Raw genomic sequence first — 23,985 nt, forward strand, 5'->3', positions numbered from 1 at the left:
ATTTATATTCTACGGTGTGGGATAATATTGGGTATGGTATTATTGTAGTATTCAAATTCCATCTCCATGCCTAAATTTGTCTGCAAAGAGAATTCGTCCAACCACTTTTAAAGGCAAAATTTAGCTCACTAGACTAACATGAACATAAATTGAAGAGTGGCCTCAAAAAAAGGTCATATGGTGCAAAATAATTCTTTCAATTGTACCAAGACCACCCTCCCTAATTGACAAGGCATCAGACAATATTTTAAACCTTTTAATTTCACCAAGTTCAGAAGAACACTGAATATAATTAAGTAAAAGGACAAACACCTCAAAAAGAAACTCCATACTTGATTAGAAACAACTCAATTGAAATGTAAGTTCTTATTGAGCAACACCCAGCATAAACCAAAAAAAAAAAAATCAGCATTCCAATTCAAGAAGCCGAGAAATATGCTGTCACCACCAGTAAATAGGAGGCAGAAGGAGAGCAAAGCCAAAGGGTGGATCAAGACAGGATTAGAACGGAGTCAAGAGATGGATCAAGCCAAACTCATAACTTTGCTCATAAATTAGGTCTTCATCATGCTGTACTCAAACAATTCTCCCAAGACCCATACTTTGAGCTGAAGGTTCCTCCACCATTTTGCTGTGCACACTCAGAAATCACAGAGCGAGCGCAAACATCCCAAGTCTTTGCTATGTCTTTTAAAGACATTGGTTGTGAAAAATTTCGCAGAAAGACACCAAACCTTGATTTGGCCTTCATGGAGTGATCTTCATACTTTTTACTGCAGCAGAAAACAGTTAATATCTGAGTTTTAAAATAATTTAGTTAGGTGTTTTAATTGGAGAATATAAGACTCGAAAAGAGTGATCTCCAAAACATAATTAATAATCTTAATGCAGATCAAAAGGCAGATGAGTAAAATCTTTTATGGTTTTCCTGTATAGTGTGCTCTAAATTCCATATCTAGTCAGTATATTTCACGAACCTATGCTAACCCATTTGAGTGTCAGCATGCCCAACATCAGCAATTTAATTTCTCAGAGTAACCCTATCCTCTATTTTCTAGGGAGAAAAATTAACTGAACAAGACATGCTTAATAGACCCCTATTACTAACAGCCCCTGATTGACTAGTAGAAAATCCAAATGGACAAAAAATCACAAGGACTCTTTGTTCATCATCTTAAGACCTACAAATTAACTAGCTATGACGAACATGGCATAAAATCAGGTCTGCCAACTTTTATTGATTTCATATGATAGAATTTTTCTTATTAATTCTCTCTTCTTCCCTTTCTCTTTCTGTGGTCATCTCTTTTTCAGTACTATATCAAGTAGACTGGCCAACTTTTCCTCACCTGACTTCAACTGGAAACTCGTCCAACAAAATCAGAGAGCAGTCTGGATAATTAGCTGGAACGAGCAATCTCAAAGGCTGAATTTGAGACTGCACAGAAGTAAAAGACTATCAATCAACCATAGAAACCAAAAATGATACGAGTTGATGACTGAAGTTCAGTGTATGAAGATCAAAATCTCACCATCTGTGCTGAAGCATACTGTGATTTTAAGCTTGGACTCAATGCAACGGAAGTGAAGGAACACTTAACAGTAGTACCTTCACCACCCTCTGTTGCGGAAGCAACATCACTCGGATCAACACCTTCATCACTAATTTCTACAACAGTGTCGATAAGCTGCCGATTGATATTCCGTATCTCTTCAACCAGTGCATGATTAACCTGCAACAGATTACAAATCACTGTTAGTACTGTAGCTACTGCAGGAGAATCCTAATATTGACAGCAAGGCAATTTCCTTGTCCAAGATCACCACATCAATATGAAATGAAACATCAAGGAAAATCAGCATCTGAAAAGTAACAATTTTTGTGGATAAACAATGTGTCTTACATCAAATATAGGATGTCCTACCATAAAAAACAATTGATGAAAAGCAAACAAGAGAAGAGCAAAATAAAGCTAACTCATTTTCCGGATATGCAAAAAATACCATAGTTTAAGGAAAAACACCATTCTACATGTTGAGTTAACATGCTCGCGTGGAAGCAATGCAGCTTTAGCATTCCCAAGTCTTACAATTATAATACCTATTATCCAATATCCAGCCAAAGCTTGGGATGTTTCCAACTTGTAGTTCTCTTTTTCTGTTGAACAAATTTACTCATTTGAGAATCCAGTTACTCAATAAATGATTATGTGGGCAGAACCTAAGCCATTCATGTTATCTACATAAATATAAGTATATAACACAAAAGGTAGGATGCATCCAGAAATAAAGAAGCCCAATATGCAAGTGCAAGGACAAAGGGCGTTGTGTCGATTTAAACTCCAGAGAGCAAAACAGTGAAATAAGGTGCAGTTGGGAATTCAAGTCAAAAGCATTTCAAAAGAAGACAGTGACTAGACATCTGAAGACAGTTGTTGGATATCGTATCTGCTGCAGCTGATTTGTTGGAATAATGAGTTGTTTGCTTGTAGGGGAATTCTATTTTTGTTATTATTTCTAGGATGTCTAATTCAAAATTTTTGTTAAGATATTTTAGGTTTGTTCAATAACTAAGTGCAGATTTTCTGTTTTTAAATCCAAACCATCTTGTGCTGCACCTTTTTTATTAAAAAAGAAAACAGTGGTGTCAGAGGCTGAGTTAGTCTTACAGAGAGTTCACTCAAAAGGACCATTCATTAATCATACCTATTTTTAAATTTATTTTTCAAACATGGGAAGTAGCAGTCTCTCTTAGAATGTCCAACAAACTCTCAATTGTGAAAGCTATCATATTTGATCTGTAAAAGTGAAGTCTTATCTTATCTGAAGTTGTAATGAAAAATAAATCCTTACAACCACTACTTGCAAGTCCTACCCTTGCCTAAATTAAAGCTCATTCCGAAGAGCACAAGATAGAGTTTCTGAAGGTGTTTTTATGCACAAAACAAAAAAAAAAGGTCATGTTACAGAAGTGGCAAGTTCAAAGACACTCAAAACAATCCACAAGCACAATTAGCAAAAGCAAAAATAAAGAAGCATAGTTTTCAGATTGCAGCAATGGAAGCGAAGGAGGACTGGAGGAGTGTTGAATATTGCATCTGTTAATCAGTTGGAACAATTAGCTGTTTAGTAAGAGGAGTCTACTTTTATTATAGTATCAAGGATGTTTAAATTCAAATTTATGTATAGATATTTTAGGTTGTTATAACTATTCTGCAAATTTTCTGTTTTCAAATGGCTATTTAAGGACTTGTGGTTATTTAAAATTTTGGAGATAAATTTTCACTCATATTTTTTAACCTTCTTTTTGCTGCATCTTTTTTGAAAAAGAGAAAAAAAACAACTTCTTCCACCTTAGACTTAGTTCACTACGAGAATATTTTCACATGCTAGTTGCTACAAAAGGAATAAGGTTGAATCAAAACCTCATAAAAAGAATATATATATATATATATATATTGAAGGTATTTTTCTATTTTGATACAGATTTGTATCCTGTGCAAATTTGACACAGTAGGTTTGAGGGACATTTAGAGCTATGAATTTCGTGGTAGAGATTGGATATTAGTTGTCCTGATATTATAAGTTGAAGGAGCAATGCGAATGACAGTATGGTCCAAAGACACTCCAGTATTAGGCAGTGTAGAAGCCAGCTGAAAGAATCGCGTTTTCAGTATATACTGCATTTATTTGATGCTAGACGGCCATCTTATACTGGTTCAGATCACTTGGAGATACTCCCAAGCTTCAAAAGCATTACAGCAGCAATGCACATGTCTCATTAAACCACATACCCAGTGCAATCCAACAAAGTGGGGTCTGAGGAGGGAAGTGTGTACACAAACCTTACCCCTACCATGTGAAGGTAGAGAGTTTGTTTCTGATAGACCCTCGGCTCAATGAAAGCATAATCACATCAGTCATGACAAAGAAATCCGGTAGTGGAGAAGCTATGGAAAAAGAAGCAGTAACAACAGCCAGCAAAATAAGATAATCGACGGTCCGAAGCAAAAGAAATAACAGGTAGTAATAGAAATCTAAGAATAGGAAATACTAGAATAACACTAGTACTACAGGTTTAGAAAAGAGATACTGATACGAAAAAGAAATACGCTTGACTACTTACTAACTTATTACCCTAATCCTCGACTCCACACCCTCTTATCAAAAGTTATGTCCTCGGTAAGCTGAAGATGTGCCATGTCTTGCTTGATCACGTCTCCCCGGTACTCCTTCGTCCTACCTCTACCTCTACTTGGACCTACCATAGTCAACATCTCACACCTCCTCACGACAGCATTTGTGCATCTCCTCTTCTCCTGCCCAAACCATCTCAGCCTCGTTTTCCGCATCTTGTCCACCACACAGGCCACATCCACTTGTCCCGAATATTTTCATTCCTAATGATATTCCTTTTAGTATGCCCACACATCCATCTTCGCATCCTTATTTCCGCTACTTTCATCTTCTGAACGTGAGAGGTCTTGACTGGCCACCACTCAGCCTCATACAACAAAGTCGGTCTAACAACTACTCTGTAGATGTGAGCCTCCATTTCATCTACCCCGCTCCAATACGATGCGTGACATCATCGTCATCTTCCCATTATTTTGGATTATAGACACAAGATACTTGAAACTTCCTCTCTTGGGGATGACTTGTGTATCCAGCCTCTCTTCCATGTCGACCTCCCGAGTCACGTCACTGAACTTGCACTCCAAGTATGTTTTTTCAGTCCTGCTCAACCTGAACCTTTAGACTCTAAGGTGCAGCTCCAAACCTCCAGCCTAGAGTTCACACCGCCTCACATTTCGTCAATCAGTACTATGTCATCTACAAATAACATTCACCAAGGCACCTCCCCTTGAATGTGTCAAGTCAACTCATCCATCATCAAGGCAAATAGGAATGGGCTGAGAGCTGATCCCTGGTGCAACCCCATCACGACATGGGAAGTGTCCCGAGTCTCCTCCCATTGTCCTCACCCAGGTCTTGGCTCCATCATACATGTCCTTAATAGCTATAGTGTATGCGACAAGTACACATCAAGCCTCCAAACATCTTCACAGAACTTCCCTTGTGACTTTGCCGTCTGCTTTTTCTATATCGATAAACACCACATATAAGTCCCTCTTCTTCTCCCTATACTGTTCTACTAATCTTCTTACAAGATGAATGGCTTCTGTAGTCGATCGCCCGGCATGAATCCGAACTGATTCTCAGAAAGACACACCCTCCTCACCCTCATCTCCACCACCCTCTCCCAAATCTTCATAGTGTGGCTTAGTAGCTTGATACTCCTAGGGGTTGTTGCAATATGAATATCACCCTTGTTCTTATACAACAAAATCATTGTACTTCATCTCCATTCTTCGGGCATTTTTGCCGTCCTAAAAATGACATTAAATAACCAATAAGCCACTCCAAACTTGCCCTTCACACGCTCTTTCAAATTCCACCAGGATCTCGTCTGGCCCGGTCACTCGCCCCTGATCATCTTACGCATAGCCCCCTCAACCTCCACAACTTTTACAAGCCTACAATACCCACAATCTTGACGGCTCTCGGAGTGCTCCAAATCTCCCAGCACAATATTCATGCCCCTCTCTTCATTCAATAGTTAATGGAAGAATGTCTGTCATCTTCGTCTAATATGTGCCTCTTCCACCAATACTTTGCCTTCCTCATATTTGATGTGCTTCACTTGATCTAGGTCTTCGGCCCTCCTTTCTCTCGCCTTAGCTAGCCTGTACAACTTCTTATCCCCATCTTTGTCCTCAACTTTTACATATAAGCATTCAAATGCTGCCGTCTTCACCGACATAACCGCTAACTTCTTCTCTTTCTCCGCCTCCTTATACCTCTTCCTATGCATCCGCTTGTCCTCCTCATCTTTGCACTCCACTAACTTCTCACAAGTGACCTGCTTATGACCTTCCTGCCTTCTACTTTCCCTTGGACCTCTCTATTACACCACCAATCCCCTCAATGTCCCCCAACATTACCCCTCGAGACCCCCGGCACCTCTCTAGTTGCTTCCCTAATACAACTAGTTGTCCGATCCCACATACTGCTTGAATCCCCACTATTCCCCCAAACCCCCATTGCCATCAACTTCTCCCCCCAACTCCTGAGCTCTGGCGGTAATCAAGCAACCCCATTTGATCCTTGGCATGTCGCACAAATCCCTCTTTTTTCTCTTTCTCTTAATCTCTAAATCCATCGCCAAGAGTTTATGTTGGGTGGTAAGGTTCTCACTCCGGATAACCTTGTAGTCCTTACAAAGAACTCTATCACCCTTCCTAAAGAGTAAGTAATCTATGTGAGTCTTAGCCACCGTACTGCGAAAGGTTACCAAGTGCTCCTCTTTCTTCGGGAACTCGAATTAGCTATCACCAACTCAAAGTTTTTGTGAAATCCAAAAGCGAGACTCCTCCTTCGTTTCTATCCTCAAAACCAAAACCTCCATGCACAATGTCAAAATCAAAACCTCCATCCAAAAGGAAAGGTATGTTTGATTTCCATATGCAGTATCATACGTTGTGCAGCTATCACAGAATACACTTGAGAAGAGACTTAAAAGTGGACAATCTGGGCGGAATTCTAGTTGCAGGAATATAATCAGTCAAATGTCAAAGGAAAGATAGGCACTTGTAATGATAATTCAAGGGCACTTCACACTAAGTTTCAGTTTGAAGGTATGCTCAGACTTCAGGAAGTCATTCCAATGTATTGCATATGTTCCATTCCCGTATCTCTTTTGGCCGTGGCTATATTCCAGCTTTTACTTTAACTTCAAAGTGCACCCCCATGGATATCCTATTTCTATTAAGAACCGGAATAATCTAACACGCCTCTCTCATGTTTAGATGTATACTTTTGTACTTCTTTCATTAATAGAAAGGTAGCAGAAGATTACCTCAGGTCTCGGTATTTTGAAACTGGATGTTGCTGTTGACTCTGACTCAGATACTTCAGACCCATTCAACTGCCAGAAACTATCATTTACATTGCCACATGATGAAACGACATCAGAAGTTCTGTGTCGCTTCAGTTTCTTTGCTCCTGGCAGTCCATCCTGTGCAGAGTAATTTGTCGCTTGGAGACGACATTTGGTCATGGCAACCAAATCTTCGCCAACAGTTGCTCTTGATCCATTTCCTGGTGCAGATCCTGCTGTTCGATCCATCATACTGACAACTGAACTGATGTCACTAATTGACGAATTCAATGCTTTTGGGGACATGTTTTTAACCTGAATATAACATTAGATCAAATCAAAGGAAAGTTGCAAAGACAGATATATTGGGATTAGTGAAAATATAAATTAAGTAGAACACTATTATACAAACCACTTTCATCAAGCGTTCCAATGATTGTTCAACACTTGACTTGCCTGAAACAACAGCTGAAACATTGGCATGTGTACCATCTAAGCAAGTAAACTCTGCAAGCAAAGGTGAGGCTGATATCTCCGGAATACCAATTCCAACGGATTGGTCAGGTGCATCAGCCTGCTGATGCGTTATATTTCCAGCAGCAATATGTGATGCAAGGCCAGTACTAACTTTTTCAGAATCCCCTGGCATTGGAGATAGATCCCAGGAAGTTGAAGGAGATGGGACGACAAATGGTGAGTTTGCAGATTGGAGAGGAGGCCCAGCTTTAGTAAGAGACGCCAACATATTTTGTTCGTCAGTTTGCGGAGAAGGATGTTGGGTAACCTGAGGAGAAAAGGAATTATGTTGCAACTTGGTGAGATTATTCTGCTGCATTGCTTCCATGGAACTCTGTACCTTCAGTTGCATCCGAAGAGCTTCAGGAAGTTGCCCTTGCTGCAGAGACAAAGTAGGAGTGCGCGGCCTATCGGAACTAAGAAAGAGACCTATGTGCTTCTCAACCTGTAGCAGTTTCTCCTTATGAAAAAGCTTGATATCCTGCTTGTTAAGCCGCAAGAATAGCAAAATGTGTCCCAGTGTGATCTTGAGCATCTTGAACGTTTCAATTTGCTCATTTTGAGGTCGCTGAGGAAGAGAATCTAGCTGAAAAAAGAAAGAAATCAGTTTAGCAACAGCCTTGTTTCTCACCCTTGCTAACCTTTAATAGTCATGCTTTAAGTACCTCCCACCCCCCCCCCACCCCCAAGCGAAGGAAAAGGGAGGAGAATTTAAGAAAGGGCATAACAAGACAAATAACACAGTTAGCTAGCAAGCTGCCCACAATTCAACAAAATGTTGACTTAAGTGCATTTTAACTAGGCCATATCAAGCCCTTAACAAAAGAATCTGGCAGACCTTGATTCCTTCAAACAAACTGGAGGAAACTAACATCAAAATCACATCTGCTCACAGTGTTTAACTAGGAATTTGAACCCCAGTCTCCCATGATTTCATCCACTTTATTAACCGCTAGGCCACATCTTTGGGTGCCCGAGCACCACCTTAACGTAACGATCATATACAGTACTTCAACACTGACAAATGATGCAGATGTAGGAAAATGAAGAGGAATTAACCACACTATAGTCGAATCCCACTATGAAGGCAAGGTTTCTTAAGTTAACAGGAAAGGGACCAAAGATGCAAACACGGGCATCTAGATTTTCAAATTTTCTGAAGCAAAACTTCAGTTAGATCATTTTCTAGGATTAACTAGGCGCATCTCAAGGAGTTTGTATCAAATATATAAATTCTATAAAACATATGTGCGAAGGAACAATCATAAGTGTGAGAAAATTGGAAGAAAGGTGGGGAACAGGCCCATCACAGAGTTTCGAACCATGAGCCACTGGCCTTCAAGAATTTTTCAGTTATAAAAGAAAGTATCGTCCCCATAAGGAAAAAGATAAGAAGGGAGATAAGACACCACTATAGTGCCTCGACGTAGCCAATTAGATATCTATGGTCAGTTTCCCAAGGGAAAAAAAGCATGATACAATGAAGATGCAACAAATAAATTAAAATAGAATATTTGAATGGATAAGCATTGGGAGGCAATATACAAATAGAAGATCCTAACAAAGTGAAGGGCAAGAACTAATAAAACAATTGCGAGACAAGCACCGCTATATGAATATTCGACTTTTAAGGCCCAACATATCGACAAGACAAGTGCCGTATTTAATAAAAAGTTCAGTAGTGATTACATTTGACAGAGGGTACAACTAGCACAACAAGCATAACATGAGAGAATGTCGCTTAAGATGGCTCTAACCCACGATGTTATAGCCATGTCTTTAGTGGACCTCCAAAGACCAAAAGAATCAGTTCATAGGTGGGCATTATGACGATAAAGGTAGTAGAAAGAGAGACAAAAAATCCATTGAGGATATTATCTCAAGACCTATGATCTCCTGGAATCAATGCAAACTTAGATAAAACTGTAACAATAAATTTAAAAAATTTATATAAACGATACCAACTTGTTAGGATTAAAAGCTTATTCATTATTAACACATATATTAGGTTAGTCGTTTGCCATGAGTCCTATTATTCTAGTTAGACCTGTACGTTGGGTGGGAGCGAGTGAAATTTAAAGAACCCAAATTTTCCTTAAAAGACGAATTATTTACTATTGGAGTGAAACAAGCCTGAATGTAATAAAAATGGATACAGATGATTCGTATAGCCAACCTCAACAACTTTGGAATTGAAGTATAATTTAATGAGAACTATGGACATCACAAACTGTATCAAGATCTAGATCCGCAGGTAGAATTGATTCAGATATGATAATAATGGATTAAATGCAGATATATACCTGTTGCATTTTAGAAGCAATTTTTTGGTATAGATAATTGAGCTTTGATAAATACATCTCCTTCATAAACTTGATCTGCATTAAAAATTTCATCAAGTCAATTACACAAATTCTAAGACTGCATTTCCATGTGTACTTATCCACAAAAAAAAAGACTGCATTTCCATGTGAATGGTAGGTAAGCTTGATGGTTAGAGAAGATACTTAGAGAATCTTCAGGGGAGAACCTTAAGGCTAAAAGTGAAGTAGAACAGGAAGCTAGAACTGATTAAAGAATCCATTTTGCACAATTTAGCATGTGAAGTGCAAGAAGAGGAAACTTGGAGCAACGGTAAAGTTGTCTTCGTGTGACCTATAGATCAGGGGTTCGAGTCGTAAAATTAGCCCCCGATGCTCGCATCAGGTAGGCAGCTTACGTCACACCCCCTTGGGTGCGGTCCTTTCCCGGACCCTGCTTGAACGTGACATGCTTCGTTAACCGGGATGCCCAACATGTGAAGTGTAAAATAAGCAACTGAACTTTGCTTTAGCTTCTTTATACACATTTCAGCTCATATCAAGTGATAGCATCCAAAGGAGCGCTCAAAAGTGTCATAAATACTTCCATGTGATTGTGACATCATTGGAAAAAAAATATGGAGCCGATTTTGGAAGAATTGAAATTGAAGCCGCGACTTCAAGCTTGAAGCCATGGCTCATAAGACAAAAACTGCAAGAGTGGTGTCTTAGAGTTGAAGTCCTTGCCTCACAAAGCAGAAGCTGCAAGATTGGTGTCTCAGAGTTGACGTCATGGCCTCAAACTTGAAGTCGTAGCCTCAAGGGATTTTCCACTCACCAGACAATTGAGCCCGTGGTCAGGACGTCTCGCGAGATTTTTGCTTATGTAAGGGCAAACTTGTCTGTCGGCACACTTTAGAAGGAACTATAGAAATTAGAACCTTATACTTGCTTTTCATTAGTTAGTTTTTAGTTTATGGAGGAGTTTAGACTTTAGAGACTCAGCCTAAGTTCAATGTTTCTAAGCGTAGGGCTTGATCCCATATTCTTCTTGAACTTCAACTTGAATCTTTAGGGTAGGGATGGGCCTATTATCCACCAGAGTCTCGGAGATTTCTCCATTACCCAAAAACAGTCATATATAATTTCTTCGATTTCGACATCCTTTGCAAATTAAAATACCATTGCAAACAGTACCTTTTGGTAAACCTCCTCCTGCCAATCAGCTCCAATTGCATTTCCCCTCAGGACTGTAGAATCTAACGATGCTACAAAATACAAATAAACCAGAAATTGAGGATAGCACTAATATTAAAGAATTTGACTCATTACAGATTCCAAATTCAGGCAATTGTTGGGGATATAAACATCTGTCAGATATTCCAGGAAACATTCACATATCTTAAACACCATCCAAATGGACTTGTCAACAAAAGTTAAATACTCACTATAGACTAGTATATTGACTGTGTATCTGGTAATGTGCTAATATTCCATAATTTAGCTTTCCGCCTTTTAACTGAAAATAAATGCATCTTTTGCGTCACATTTTTTATGAGTTGCATGATGGTTTGTATGATTAAAGCTGATCAAAACAGCAAATGACACTTGGTCACTTTCTCCACGCCTCCTAAATAATTGGTTTTACTTCTTATAAAAAAAAAGTGTAAACCAGTGGTTAAATAGTGTAGAAGTCCTAATCCTTCACATAGAAGGGATGAGAAGTGGAAATTTCTAAGAATGACGAACTGCTAATGAATGATGGATGAGACCTAATTGAAGCTTTTATTATGAAAAATACATACTTGATGAAGCTTCTGGTGTGGCTCTTTGTAGTTGATATAGCTCCTTCTGATGTTGAAGCAACGGGCTTGATACTTGAATACTCTGTTGCATTTCCCTTGGCAATTGATTCTTCTGTTGCTGCAAACCCAAAGGTGGTCGTGATTGACTCTGCGACGTCATTTGCTGTTGTACCGGATGTGACTGCGATTGTTGATGTTGACTTGGTAACACGGTTGCAGCGCTCTGTAGCGTTTGCCGTTGTACAGGAATTTTTGATAGTTGCAAAATATGGATAGGATGCCGATTACACGACAAGCCAGAGTTAACAGGTTGACTTTCAGTCAACTGTTGCTGCTGGATTCCAGCAATATTACTTTGAGAACCAAACTGCTGCTGATTTCTCTGAGTAGGCTGTAGAAGGTTTTGTCGCTGTTGCTGCTGCTCCTCCTGTGACTGTGGCTGTTGTTTCTGCTGTTCATGTTGTATCAAGGACTGTGGCGTGTTTCCCTGCTGAAATTTCTTCTTCATCATTTGACGATGCAGCTGCTGCTGGTAAAATTGTTGTGTTGTCTGGAATTGCTGCTGTTGCTGTTGAGAAGCAACCTGTTGTTGTCTTCCCTGCATCTGCCTCTGAGAATTACTAACCAGATCAGGAGGCACGACTTGACCAACATTTGGCATGGTTTGAAAATTTGAATTCTGGCCAACAACATTTGGCATGGTAGCTTGAGTTAAGTTGCCCACAGGAGGAAGTGCTGGGCTCAAACTAACACAATTTTGGGATGCCATGTTGTTCTGAATGTTCTGCAGCAACAGTGGTTGCTTTGTTTGAGTTTCATTGGCCACCATAGGTACAGGAAGTTGCTGTGCTTGGCTGTTAACTTGGGAATGCATGCTGTGGGATCCTACACAATTCACAAAAATTAGTCAATTGCTTTCAAATAATCAAACATAATAATTTAGCAGTAAAATACATACAAGCAGCAAAAGAAAGAAAGTATATTGTAGTTAAAGATACGAGAAACAGAAGCAATAGCTTTGCGTTCCAAAACACTAAATGAGAACTTTGTCTAAGTTCATATTAGATAAATATACAATAGTGTTCCTTTTTTTTCAGGTAGCTAATAATGGAAGAAGAATAGTCAGATAGTAGAGAACAGTACTTTAAGGGGCTAGGACTCTAACCTAGAGCACAAACAATACTTACTAAGACTAATCACCTAAAATAGTTCAGATAACACAAAGATTAGAACAATGGTTCAAGCATCTGCAATTTCGCGTACATATTGTAGCTACAGAAAAAAGTATTTTCAACAGCGGAACGAATTAATTAGGTGTATATAAAGCATCCAATCAGACAAAGATCTGCTATATAGCACATGAAATTTCATTGTTCACCTGGGCCATGGGCATTCTGACCACTAGTAATAGCATTGGGTTGTATAGAATCGGGATATTGAAATTTCGTCAACTTAGTCAGCATCTTTGAAAACCTTTGCAGATAATCTTGCTGAAATATTGGATAAATTTGAGTTAAAAATGCACGTTAAGACAAGCAAGAATAACAAATTCAACAATGTGGAAAACAATTGCATTATGCTGACAAATAGAAACAAGTATAGACTGCATACTTTACTCGTGGCAGCAGTATGGATCATATCCTCAAACCTCATTGCTATTTTGTTAAGCTCCTGAGCTCCTTCATGTCCAGAGACAGGAAGACGACCCTTAATGTTCTCCATTCTATACAGCCATATCAACAAAAATTTAGATTTAAAGAGCACAACCTAACCTAGATAAATGTTTTTTAAAGGTAAAAATATTTTAAGAAATTGATAAACACAATAGAAACATGGGGCAGTGATTTCTTTCCATCTGCAGGTATGGACGCCACGGTTATAAAGGAAAAAGTTGCCCTGAAATCCAAAATCTTTGAGCAAGTACAAGTTGCAGAAAAATAATACTCCTACTACTATAAATATACTTATTACATTTTGTTGACAATCCGTTGACGAGAATCGGGTTGAAGTTGAGTCCGCCAATCAGCGGTGTCCATAGCTCCGGCTGCTGGGGCGTTACCCTGAGCAGCCCTCCGATTATTACCATCCATCTCAATTCCTCAACTAATCAAATTCTTTCTTCTAATAATAAAATCAGCAGTGTTCGTTGTCTATACATGCTATATATATATATAAGTTTTGTCACCGAATAATGGCGTGTTTGGCAAAGCTTCTTTTTGGTCAAAAGTGTTTTTTCTTTGCCAAAAGCAGTTTTGGTCAAAAATTAAGGTGTTTGGCCAAGCTTTTGGAAGGAAAAAAAGTGTTTTTGAGGAGAAGCAGAAGTAGTTTTGGAGAAATAGAAAAAAGTAGCTTCTCTCCAAATGCACATTTTTGAGAAGCACTTTTGAGAAAAATACACTTAGAAGCAGTTTTTTAAAGCTTGGCCAAACACTAATTGCTGCTCAGAAGTGCTTTTCAAACTAATTAACCAAACACAAACTGCTTCTCACCAAAAGTACTTTTGAGAAAAGCACTTTTGAAAAAAAGCACTTCTCAAAATAAGCTGATTTTTGCAGCTTGGCCAAACGGGCTATAAGTGTATTCTCCCTTTAATAAATTCGTAAAATATACTAACACTAATGAAAGAACCATCAAATTCAATGTATTGACCCGTTTTTAATTATGGACATTTAAGTCATTAACTAAATTATTAAGGCCAAATACATAGACAGCCACCTAAACTTGTCACGATCTTTCACTTAGACACCTCAAATGAGCATGTTTCCTATTAGACACTCAAACTACCATCAAAGTATGGCTATTGGACACTAAAATCTCAGTCCCAAAGAAAGATCAACGTGTGAAGTTCAAACGCTGCTTATGTGGCAGAGTAACCAATTAAAAACAGCCACATTAACTAAAAGAAATCCACCTTGAATTTACTAATCCCCACAACTAGACCCATTACCTCCCCCTATCATTGGCTCTTCTTCTCTGCTGCCTTCATTCAGTCCAGCGACGGAGTGAATCCCCTCATAGTGTATTGCCCCTTTCGCCTTCTTTAGTTACCACGTTCTTCGGGAAGGAGAATAGGATGACTTTACTCATTTTATAATTGGATGTTCCATTGGTCAAAGTTGAGGATTTCAAATGTAATTTGGATTCAATATTTAATATACACTCAGATTAATGTGGTTTCGAACAGATTATTGGTTTATTATTATAAACTATAAATGGCTTCTTTGCTTCCGAAAATCTTATTTTTATATAATTATGATATTTTCTTACATTCCATGTGGTTCGACAAGGATAAGAGAAAGGAAAATCAAAATCTGTTGATTTTGTTCTTTCCAAAGAGCAAAAAAATTTCAGACCTCGTTGTCCAGTGAGGATGTTGAAAGAATGAAAAAGTTCATTGATTTATCTTTTTTTAAGGAGAAATTATTCATCAGTGATAAACTTTTCAAATTCATGCATTGAGCTAAATCAATGGTAGAGGCACAACAATGGTGAAAGTGGAGGAGGCAATGGTGAAAATGGTGGTGGACATAAAGAAGAAGAAGAATGAAATAAAAAAGACAAAAAAAAATCTATTTTTTGGGCTCTTCACGCGCCTATATTGGGTGAAGCTCACTCTTTGTGCCAACTCAGCAAGAAGTGCCTAATTGGAACAAAATTCATGTAATGTACGTGCTCATTAGGAACAACCCTAAGTTCAGGTGTCTAAATGAAAAATCGTGCCAACTTTAAGTGTCTCCGTATGTATTCAGCCAATTATTAATAAAATAAAACAAGAGACAAAAGGGGGGGGGGGGGGGGTAGGGGGAGGGGAATACTCCCACTATAATATTACATTACGGGATTTACAGCTTGTTTGGATTGTTGTTATATGGTGTTTCATAATGTATCGTATTGTATTATACTGTAGTGTATTGTATTGTTTGATGAATACAATATTTGGATATATTGTATCGTTTGTCGTTGTTTCATGGTGTCACCCATCAACAATATAAAGAATAAACTTGCAACATTACTAAGAAAAAATAGGATGCGGAATAGAATTATTATATAAAAAGTAGGATAAAGAATAAAATATGATTATTTAATAATAAGGAAGGGAATATGAGAGAGAGAAAACAAGAAAACGACGCTACCATACCAAAATTGTCGTTCTATAAGTGGCATTTTTCGTCGTTATGTAAAAATGAATATAACGATACAATACAATAAAATTTAAGTAACAATCAAAACAAATATTATATTTAAAGTAACAATACAATAAAATACGACAGGTAACAGCCATCCAAACAAGTTGTTAGGGATTTGGGGGGAGTCATATTCCAATATTAAAGAATAGAGGGGAAAGGTTTATCCAGAGCAAGATACAGGACAACAACTCAACTAAAAACCAAGGTGAAATACTTCAGCAACGTGAAAGAAGGTTTAGAAGAATAAAATTTTGTCATTAAACTATACAAGACAAAAGAAGGACCAAAGTTGAAGCTCATAGCTACTGCCACACTTCCGCTTATACAGGTTAATGTTACTTTAATTCTATTTGAGTTGTTTCCCCGAGTATGTAAGGTTTCATCGGAAACTAAAGTTAAATGCTAGTGGGAAAGATGATGTACACTAACTTTAATTGGGTTTAGCTATGCACATATTTGGGTATAACCTATTTCGAAGAGTATTTGAGAGTGTTTAAGTTTGAATTGTTTAGCTCTTTAGATCTGATATTGGAATTGAGTTAGTGCTTAATTATAATGGGTGACATTAAATTTGAATATTTTTATTATGATAAGGTTATTAACTGATGTTCGATTCATGAACTGAGAAATAAAGAATTACAGAGAATATTTTAATAGTTTATATATGATTTTGAAAATAAAGGTGTTACCGATGCTTTGAAATTGCATGTGGGGCAAGTCCTTTACTCGACATGATACCGAAATGGTTATTTAAGCGGATTATTGTTGTTTTAAATATTCTCGTGTTTCTAGATATTTTTACATTACCGAAATAAAATGTAACGACCCGGCCGGTGTTTCATGAGTTACCTCTGCGTTTCCCCCATTTCTGCTACTTTATGTGTTGTTTAGTTGTATTATGTGGTATCGGGTTGGTTGGTTCGGGTTCGGAGTGGTTTTGGGGAGGAATGAGACACTTAGTCTCTTTTAAGTAAGCTTAAGTTGGAAAGTCAACTTGATATTGACTTATGTGAAAAAGGTCTCGGATGTGAATTCTGATGGTTCGGATAGCTTCGTTAGGTCATTTGGGACTTAGGAGTGTGATCGGAATGTATTTTGGAGGTCCGTGGTAGATTTAGGCTTGAATATGCGAAATTGGAATTTTGGCGTTTTCCGGTTGGTAGTGAAAATTTTGATATCGGGGTCGGAATGGAATTCTAGAAATTGGAGTAGGTCAGTTGTGTCATTTGTGACGTGTGTGCAAAATTTCAGGTCATTCGGATGAGGTTTGATAGACTTTTTGATCGTTTGCGGAATTTGAAAGTTTTGGAATCCTTAGGCTTGAATCCGAGGGTGTTTTGATGATTCGATGTTGTTTTGCGTGTTCCGAAGATTGGTACAAGTTTAAATAGTGGTATCTGACTTGTTCGTACTTTTGGTCGAGGTCCCGGGGGCCTCGGGATGGATTTGGATGGTTGACGGAGAGTTTGGGTTTTGGAGTTGTGCTGCAGACTTTCTGCTTCTGTTATTTCCGCACCTGCGAATTGGGGACCGCAGGTGCGATGTCGCAGATGCGCAGGGAAGGTCGCGGAAGCGGAGATTGCGCACTTGCGGGGCCGTAGGATCGAAGTTCTAACCGCAGATGCGGAGATTGGCCTTTAAGTGAAAACCGCAGGTGCGGTTATTTTGACTGCAAAAGCGGTCCGCTAGTGCGATAATTGGTCCGCAGGTGCGGGAACACCTGGGCAGAAACTATATAAGCCTTCCTTCGCGATTTTCAGCTTTGTTTCACCATTTTTGAGCGACTTTGAAGCTTTTTTTGAGAGAGATTGAAGAGGGATTTGAAGGGAAACACTTGGAGGTAAGATTTTTGAACTCAATACTTGGTCCTATGGCATTGTTTTACTGTTTAGGCCCGAAATTAATGGAAATCAAGGGTTAAAATTTGAGATTTAGGGCTTGGTATTGGAGAGTTTCCATTGGGGATTTGAGGGGCCATTTGGGATCCGATTTTGATATTCTTGATTTGTAGACTCGTGGGAGGATAAGGATTCTGGTGGTGTGATTTTTATCGAATTCCGAGACGTGGGCCCGGGGGTCGGGTTTGGCCAATTTCGGGATCTTCGATGTAATTTGAATATTTTCGCGTGGGCTTTGTTCCTTTAGCCTATTTTGATGTTATGATTTTGATTTTGGATAGATTCGGGGCGAGTTGAGGCTTATTCGAGAGGCAAAGGCGTCACGGGCTAGAGTTTGGACCGGTTTGAGGTAAGTAATGATTGTAAATGTTGTCCTGAGGGTATGAAACCACGGATTTCACATCGTTGTCCTATTTTGAGGTGACGCACATGCTAGATGACGAGCGTGGGGTCGTGCACCGTTGGGGATTGTGACTTGGTCCATCCCGTACGACCATTAAGTCGCGTATTTGATTGAAAACTGTTTGATATTATTGTGTTTTGGGAAGTATTACTATGTTTGGGGCTGAATGCCGTGTTTGGGCCTTGTGCCGACTATTTGGACCCTTAGGGGCTTTTTACTACTGTTTCCTCACTATTTTTGATAATATTTACACTCAGTCATGCTATGCTTTCACTGATTTCATAACTCGGATTTTATTTACTCCTTTTGATTTTATAAATGATATTTTGAACCGAGTACCTGTTTTACTGTTAGCCCGAGGGGCTTGAGTGAGTTCTAACTGAGTGAGGCCGTGGGCCTGTGTTGTGAGGATATCATGGGATCGGGCTGTGCGCCGCAGCAGGTTGTACTGATTTGTGATATATGAAGGCCGAGGGCCTGATTTGTTATGCCACGAGATGGCTCATGTTAGCACTTGGGCTGTAGGAGCCCCTCCGGAGTCTGTACACCCCCAGTGAGCACGGATACCCAGTGTGAGTGATGTGATATTGCCCCAGGGGCGGTTGTTGTTTCATGTTGTTGCCCGAGGGGCTGATTACGAGTGATTGTGAGGTAGCCCGAGGGGCTGGTTCTGTTGATATTTGGCCCGAGGGGCGGTTTATGGTACATGTTTTGCCCGATGTGCTGTTTACGTTTCTATCCCTTTTACTCATTATTTTCATCACTCGTTTGAAACTATTGAAAGATGATTTAAAAAGGTTTTACTAAACTGAGTTATTTTTATGTGTTAATTGATTTACTGTATTGTTCTGGACATATACTATTTTGCTGTAGTGCTATGACGTGGAATTGCCTGTTTTCTTACTGCTCAGCTGCTTTTACTTTTATTACTTACTGAGTTGGCGTACTCACATTACTCCCTGCACCTTGTGTGCAGATCCAGGAGTCTCAGGACGCGACAGTGAGTGCTGATCAGTCTTCCAGCAGGTCTTCGCAGTTGACTAGGTAGCTGCTTGGCGTTCGCAGCCCTGTGCTTCTCCTCTTATCTTACTCAGATTGTCTTAGTATTTTATTTCCGGACTATGTTGTCTTTCTTGTTCCTAGACGAGTTTGTAGTTGTTCATGACTGGTGACACCCCGATGTCGGGCTTGTGTTATATTTCCGCACTGCTTATTCAAACTTATATTATGGGATTTTAGTTAATTAATGACTTAATATAATTTTCTGGTTGGTTTTGGGTTTGTGTCGGCTGGCCTAGTTTCACGATAGGCGCCATCACGACCGGGTTAGTTTTAGGGTCGTGATATAAAATTACATGATTTGATAAGAAATGATATGCTCTATTTTTAAAATGCTTTCATACGAGTATCGACTGTTTACAAGAAAGAATATTAATGGGAGGAGACTTTGAAGGATCTCGTAGCTAACGGCGGGTTCGTCAGACTTGGTGCACCTTGTATTTACAGATTACCGATTATAATTATAGTCTTCGCTAGTGAGAAGGTATAACTAGCATATAGTTACAGTTTTCCCTCGAATAGGGACCTAAAATTATATTTGACTTCTTTTACGAAGGGGTTTACATAGTGATACAGATTACACGATCCTTTCTTGGAAACCTCCCAAACATAAAGATTTGATATGACACAATGCTTGAGTTTATTACTGAATTGTTAAATTGATTTCTGTTACAGAAAATACATGATGATACTAATTATTGTTTATTGTTTATGAAAGGGCATTCTTATGATATTTTTAATGCACTAACATGTTTTCTGATTTGTCCCCAATTAAAAATAGTTCTGGTTTAGTGTTATTACTCACTGAGCTAGCGACTCATTCCCTGCTATGTTTTTACAGAGACAATAGTTGACGTGAGCGAGGGTTTCGTTAATTAGAGTACACGAGTTGATAGTTCCTGGTGAGCCTCGCACTTGTTCTCATGGGTGAAGATTTATTTATTTGTTATCGTCTTTCCTTATGAACTCTTAAACTCGCTTCATAGTCATTTTTATTGGTGTCATGAGTATTTATTCGTTGTATTTGATTATTTACAAGTATTACACTTCTTTCCGTATTTTTTACGGGTTTAGTATTATTATGTTGATAAGGTTGGTAATGTTGGTGAAAACTCATTTTTTAGTTAGTTGATGAAGATTGTGATTATTTAGGTAAACATTGGTTGGTTGTTATTTGTTTATGAGACAGGAAAACTTTTGGATACTCCTAAAACAGGGTAAACTTTGTCCGATTTTCTGTAAAATACTGATGAGGCTTACTTGGGGGCACTTGCTCCTAAGCGCCGGTCATGATGCTAAATTGGGTCGTGACAATCAAATAGAGCAGTTGACGTTTATATTGACCATTTTTATTCAGAGTTGAAATTTTTTGTTTTAGAATTGGAACTAGTGATTTTGTCCGCGCTTTGCGCATTTATAAAAAAATATTTTATCTTATAATTACAAAAATTGTAGATATACTGGAAAAAATACAAAAGACTTTGTTATCGTAAATAAGTTAAATGAAAATTTTTGTGTGTGTGTGTGTTTATATATATATATATATATACGCACACACACATACACTAGTATCTATGAACGTACGTTGCACGTGATGATTTAAACATTTATTTATATGAATGAACAATAAAATTTAATTAATAAGAGAAATTATATATATATATACATACATATATATATATATATATATATATATATATATATATATATATATATATATATATATATATATATATAATGATAATACAACAATCATCTAAATGCCAAAATATATTATTACATTAGCATAATACTTGAATTTAAAATAAAAAGACATCATCAAAACTTACACAAATGATCAATTTTGTCATGTTAGTTAGATAATTATATATTATAGTTTAAAAGTATTTAATGTGATGGTATCTTAACGAACACTCTTTTGTGGATAATACTTTTTCGTGTATGTTTCCTCCTAATGCTTTTGTTGCTCTGCCTTAACCAAAACTCTTGTTGTCGATCTTGATATCCCTCTTGAAAGTGCAACATACAGTTGTTCGTGCAAGAAAATATATTTCGATAAATATAGTCCAATATTTAGGATGTTTGTTCTTGTGCTTTATTTATTATATTTGCAAAACTTAAACATACTAAAAATTATTTTCACACAAATTTAAAAGGATGAAGACAAAAGTTGAATTCAGGGATAAGAATATACTTAGAAGCACATTGGCCAATCTCATAATTGTTGCATGTATGACGTTATTGTCAAAACTTCTATATACCATTTGTGTGCTATTACATAAGTTTTTCGGTGTATTTAAGTTTTTCAGTAGCACGACGGGCATATTTTTCTTCAAAATCAACCTATATATAATGGAAGATCAACTTAGTCTATTATATATACTGTGACACTAACATACGTAAGAAATAATAAGCTTGACAACAAACATGTATGGTAGAAGGCCGTTCGGTATTAAAGTATTTAAGTATTCTTCTTGGTAGTAATTATTGGTATCCTTTTCTTCTAAGTCAAAAACAGAAAAATATTTTATTTTTACTATAAAATTTTGGCAATCAACATTTTATTTAGTTGATCAACATATTCATTTCTGCTAGCTAAAACATCTTTTTAATTCTATCATGCGATTTGCACAAATTGCGTTTTAATCTAATGATAGAAATATTTCTTTTATTAAATGCACTTCTATTACCATTGGGATTGATAACCAAGTATTCAGGAAGAACCAAATCATCTTTTATTAGATGCTCTTATTCGTTTTCGACACGAAGCAAGAAGACAAGGAATACTGGATCTATTCTTACTTTATGTTTTTTGTCAGTTGAATCTTTTTCATTTAAGGTAGAGGTATAACTTTGGCAAGCTAACTTTTACAATCTTTGCTTTTGTCGATTTTGTAACTACTGGTAAGTACTTGACACAAATTACCTCCAAAATTATAAATTTTTCATCAAACGATTTATTAATATCCAATTATCTCTAGAACTCCGTTTGACACTTAGCCATAAGTGCTCCATCCCATATTATCAATTTTTCTGTCATTATAAATTTAGCAGCATTACTCTACTTTGATATATTTGTGATGATTATTTAAGTTGTTTGAAGAGGTATATCAAATCTAATATGAGTGGCCTCACAATAAAATCGGTGTTGGTACACCACTTGCTATTATTGCTTGCAGTTTCATGCCTCTTGATATGATATTTGCAAGTAATGCATGATATAGAAATATTATTTCGATTCCGCCAGAGGCATCTACAAAGAATAATCCCGTCATAGCAGAGTCGACTCTTTATAATATAGTCTTGAAAGCTTGTTCTTGTTTAGGATTTAGCTTTGATTGTGCTTAGGGGTGTCAATGGATATTTGAAAACCGACTAAACCAACCGAACAGTACTGCACCGAACCGATTTTTAGGTTTCTTTTAAAGAAACTCTAGGTTTTTATATAAATCTATAACCGTACCGATAATTAGAGCAGGTTTTTTATTTTATAAAAATAAATCAAAAAAATACCGAACCGTACCGAATAAATTTACATGTGAAAAATATATTTATAGAGTAAGTTTACAACTAATAAAGCATTAAAAATTTTATTGGGCCTTGAAATTATGAAAACTATTACAATCCAACAAGTAATTAAACTCAAAATACTAATTCCTAAAACCTATTATACTACTTTTACTTAAACTAAGTTATTTCAAGTATCTTTGTTAGCAAGACACAAAGTATTCTAGCGATTATGAGTGTCATAACCCTAACCCCGAACCCGGTCGTGATGGCGCCTCTCGTGAAGACAAGGCCAGCCAGTTCAACCCAATTCATCTTTTAAAACAGTTAACCAACACATAATAGTCTAAAACATGATTTACTAACACAGAATAGCAGAAATATCAATAATAATGCGGAAAATCCAACCCGACACAGCCCTAACCGGGGTGTCACAAGTCACGAGCATCTATGAATTACAATACAGTCTGCTAAAGTCATAAACTACTACAATTGTTTGGAAAGAACATGAATGATAGAGAGATAGAGACACGGGGCTGCGGACGTCAACAACTACCTCGTAATCTCCGAAGAAGTCCGCCTGGAACTGGAGGAAATCAACACTCCGGAGCGGAACCAGCTACTCCTGAATCTGCACACAGGGTGCAAGGAGTAAAGTGAGTACTCCAACTCAGTGAGTAACGAATGTAAATAATGACTGAAAGTAAGAAAACACGTAAAGCACAAGACAGTCTATAATGAAGCAGTAAAATCATTTATAATCAGGAAAACTAGTGAAAATCAGGAAAAATGCTCTTTAAACAAGTAAACAGGTAACTGACAGATAATTATGATAAAGTAAACAAATAAAAGTTCGCCCCTCGGGCACAGTAACACCACAACCGCCCCTCGGGCAACATCTCACAACAGTAACAGCCCCTTGGGCTCAATCTCACATCACAATGGGTACCCGCGCTCACTAGGGGTGTGCAGACTCCTGGAGGGGCCCCTTACGGCCCAAGCGCAATAACAAGCCATCTCGTGGCATCAAATCTAGGCCCTCGGCCTCATATCAATCAAGCCACCTCGTGGCGTACATATCTCAGGCTCTCGGCCTCCAATCAGTATCAGTCTCTACTCACAATATAGGCCCTCGGCCTTACTCAGTCAAAAATCATCACAAGCCCCTCGGGCACTAGTAAAACAATGTTCCTCAGCCCAAACATCATTTAAAATATCATTTAAATCTCAAACTGAGTAAAAACTAGGGGTGTGCATTCGATTTATCGATTTGATTTGACCCTTATCGATAATTACTTATCGATTATCGATTTGTACATATGCTTATCGTTATCGTTTCAATAAGGTTTCGATTTTTTCGATTTCGATTT

The 23,985-nt window shown here is 37.8% G+C and overlaps 1 protein-coding gene across 1 annotated transcript; it reads right to left on the reverse strand.

Annotated features, from left to right (window-relative positions):
* Positions 1 to 237: 237 nt before the first annotated feature.
* LOC109242666 (mediator of RNA polymerase II transcription subunit 15a-like) lies at positions 238 to 13,754 on the reverse strand. Its single transcript, XM_019409506.1, has 11 exons — positions 13,533 to 13,754; positions 13,173 to 13,284; positions 12,940 to 13,051; positions 11,562 to 12,446; positions 10,954 to 11,024; positions 9,760 to 9,834; positions 7,353 to 8,042; positions 6,920 to 7,255; positions 1,533 to 1,733; positions 1,350 to 1,438; positions 238 to 773 (listed from the first exon to the last, which is right to left on the reverse strand). The coding sequence occupies exons 1-11, from the start codon at positions 13,649 to 13,651 to the stop codon at positions 566 to 568; spliced, it is 2,898 nt and encodes a 965-aa protein (XP_019265051.1). The 5' UTR covers positions 13,652 to 13,754; the 3' UTR covers positions 238 to 565.
* Between the last annotated feature and the right edge of the window lie 10,231 nt (positions 13,755 to 23,985).

Source organism: Nicotiana attenuata, unplaced genomic scaffold (genome assembly GCF_001879085.1).
Source record: "Nicotiana attenuata strain UT unplaced genomic scaffold, NIATTr2, whole genome shotgun sequence".
NCBI lineage: Eukaryota > Viridiplantae > Streptophyta > Magnoliopsida > Solanales > Solanaceae > Nicotiana > Nicotiana attenuata.

Bases quoted from the DNA above. Each gene is read 5' to 3' on its own strand.
- LOC109242666 (XM_019409506.1), bottom strand. From the start codon at position 13,651: ATGGATGGTAATAATCGGAGGGCTGCTCAGGGTAACGCCCCAGCAGCC. The intron at 12,447-12,939 runs GTGAACAATGAA...TGAATTGTGTAG, and splicing joins TCAGAATGCCCATGGCCCAG to GATCCCACAGCATGCATTCC. The intron at 11,025-11,561 runs GTATGTATTTTT...TGTATTTTGTAG, and splicing joins CACACCAGAAGCTTCATCAA to CATCGTTAGATTCTACAGTC.